Genomic DNA, 2623 nt, shown 5'->3' with positions numbered 1-2623 from the left:
CGCTCTTCCTGGTAAGATTTTGAATGCACTCACAAAAGCCACAGCGTTAGCACTATTATTTGAACACAATGAAGTAGTTCAGTACTACCAATTTTTACTAAAACTTGAGAAAATTACAATTATTGTACACAAATACCTCTTGCTACACACACTTTCATTTTATTTCATTACACAAGCTAGTCAACTCCCTCAAAGAGCTCCTGCTTTTTTAGAAAAAAAGTAAAAGAAAATTATTTTTTTCTTTTTACCTTGGAAAAATTGTCTATGCGGAAAGGTGGAGGTAACTGATCTGTGTCACTGAAAGCAATGCGGTATGTGGCTCCTTGGAGAGTAATTTCTACTCGTAAGAAGTAACATTTTCCCAGGGTGTCCCTGAACAAGAACAAACGAGTGCAGGAGAGGTGATCTGAGTTACCCACAGTCATAAGCATTAAACAGCTGCTACTATCAAAAGATGGAAGAATGCTACAGAAGATTTATATGTAATAGTTACCTCATATTAATATGGAACGAGTTATTTTTGTTGACCTCAAAGCCCCCAGACCAAATGCAGTTTGGGACATCCATGAGTCTCACGCATAAGAGTTGATCATAATCGTTACGTGGCCAGTGGAACACCACGCTGGAACCGGGAAGTGTGGAGATATAGCCATCAGGATTGGATGTTCCCTGGGAATAGAAAGTGCTAAATACATATCCTATAGGTGTCAAAAAACCACTGTATTAATCTAATACCTCTCAAACACGAACACAGCAATTATTCTGTTAGGTGGATGCTGGTATTAGAATAATGAGGAAGATCCTCATACCAGCCAACCGCTGTCAAGTATAATGCTTGTGTTCGTTTTGGTTAGAAGATGCTGTGACTAACTACAGTATTACAGTAATAAGGAACTAAAAGGAAGCAGCTTACCCGCCCTCTGGCAAATTCCCGCTGAACGAAGGCAAGCTTGTAGCTCGATTTATTATCTAACAGGTAACGAGGTGCAAACGTTACCATGCACGTGTCAATGTAACGGCCTCTGCCTTTTTTAACATCGATACCTAGTAACAAAAACAAGTTAACAATAAAGCTATTATTTACAAGAGAAAACATCTGCCACAATGTATTTCACCTAACAAAAGTTCTTTCTCATGGGTTCCCGAGTTACGGGATTCTGCCACTCCACTGCCACAAACGAAATTTTATGCCATCTGTTACCGTCTGTTTCTCAAGTACAATTTAGATATCATAAGCACCAAAGATTAAAAAAAAAAAAATGTACAGAATTCCTCAAAAATCACTGTGGAGTAACTTCCAAACTGTCATTTAATTAAAAACTAAAAGCTTCTGAGGAAATTGTACTTGATGTACACTAGGAGCGCAAGGGAGACAGAAGTCGCACTCCTCCACATCAGCCTACAGAGGCACCACAAAGCAAACCCCAAAGAAGCAGCACGTGGCTGAGCAGTTACAGTACAGACACTCAAAATTACCAGACAGTAACGTGATGTAACTCAAATGTACTTAGGGGTAACACACAGGAGGCATAAAGACACAGAACGAACTGTTTGTAAATGCAGTTATTAATACTCAGTAACAAAATGTAAAAATAAAAACAACTGAGAACTCACTTCTAAGCTAATGAAATTAAAAATAAAGACATAAAATACTCCAAATAGTGTATTTTGCTTCATCATTTTCTCTGGACCCTCAAAAACCTTTAACAACGTGTGTTTCCCTGCTGTAACTGTTGCGTTTCTGGTGTCACTGACATTGTGTCTTACCAAGTTCTACAGTGTTTCTCAAACGTTCCCATCAGCACATACCAATGTTATAAATGAGGCCTGGCCGGTTTCCATGCTGGATCACCTTAAGGGCTCTGACACCACTGCCTCCATCCAGGGAGAAACCCTGGCACCAGCCGGGCATACCTTCAGGATGGATTCCTTTTCCAACCCGCATTGTACACCTAAGAGTGAGAAGAAAACACAAAGATTTACTCACTGACATGAAGGATCAGATACCCACACAATGCTGGTGATCACACGTGTACCTAGATATGAAAAGACCCCTGTGGTTTAATATAAATGCATTAGAAGCCACAACAAGTATCTTCTTGAGTAATTCATTCAGCATTTCTACCACAAGCTCTTTTAACCTCTGGTCAAGATTCAGTGACTATTTCTTGTAGAAGGTTTGGTAATTTTCAGACTGATTAACAACAACAACATCTGTGTGTCTTTTTTCTTTGACAGAAGACAAAAGGAATAAATTTTGGTGATAAATTTAACTGTTGTTCATACGAGTAAAAATTCCAGAGCATTTCATATAAATTTACTTTAAATCATGTTCTTACTACTTATTTTCATGGAAAAGCAAGTTCTCTCCTTAATACCAGTTAAAATTCCTTTCCAAAATCCTGCCTTTTACCTCACAATCACAACAGCCCTGCTGCATGTGGACTTCCTACCAAGTGGCTGCTGCTACTTCTCTGTGACCATTCAGCTAGGGTTTGCAGTGGGTTTTTATATAACTCAAAGTCTTTTCAAAAAGGTTTTTGATCTTCTTACAGAACCTGCAAAATAAAACCAAGCAGCCTGCAGACACAACAGATTAAGCCAAGCAAAGAGTTTTCAGCAG

The 2623-nt window shown here is 38.8% G+C and overlaps 1 protein-coding gene across 2 annotated transcripts in view; it reads right to left on the bottom strand.

Moving 5' to 3' along the window:
• The window catches only part of VPS13D (vacuolar protein sorting 13 homolog D (S. cerevisiae)), a 93561-nt gene that overhangs the window by 46919 nt on the left and 44019 nt on the right, over positions 1-2623 (bottom strand). For both annotated transcript variants that reach the window (XM_010133630.1, XM_010133637.1), the window contains 4 exons: positions 1810-1952; positions 914-1044; positions 494-669; positions 249-372 (listed from right to left, as the gene is read on the bottom strand). In XM_010133630.1, the coding sequence (XP_010131932.1) occupies positions 249-372; positions 494-669; positions 914-1044; positions 1810-1952 (574 nt within the window). The remainder of the gene's footprint in view (positions 1-248; positions 373-493; positions 670-913; positions 1045-1809; positions 1953-2623) is intronic.

The sequence above is a fragment of the Buceros rhinoceros genome, unplaced genomic scaffold (genome assembly GCF_000710305.1).
Source record: "Buceros rhinoceros silvestris isolate BGI_N320 unplaced genomic scaffold, ASM71030v1 scaffold18370, whole genome shotgun sequence".
NCBI lineage: Eukaryota > Metazoa > Chordata > Aves > Bucerotiformes > Bucerotidae > Buceros > Buceros rhinoceros.
Note: the sequence above shows the minus strand (reverse complement) of the source record. Positions and strands in the feature narration are given on the sequence as shown.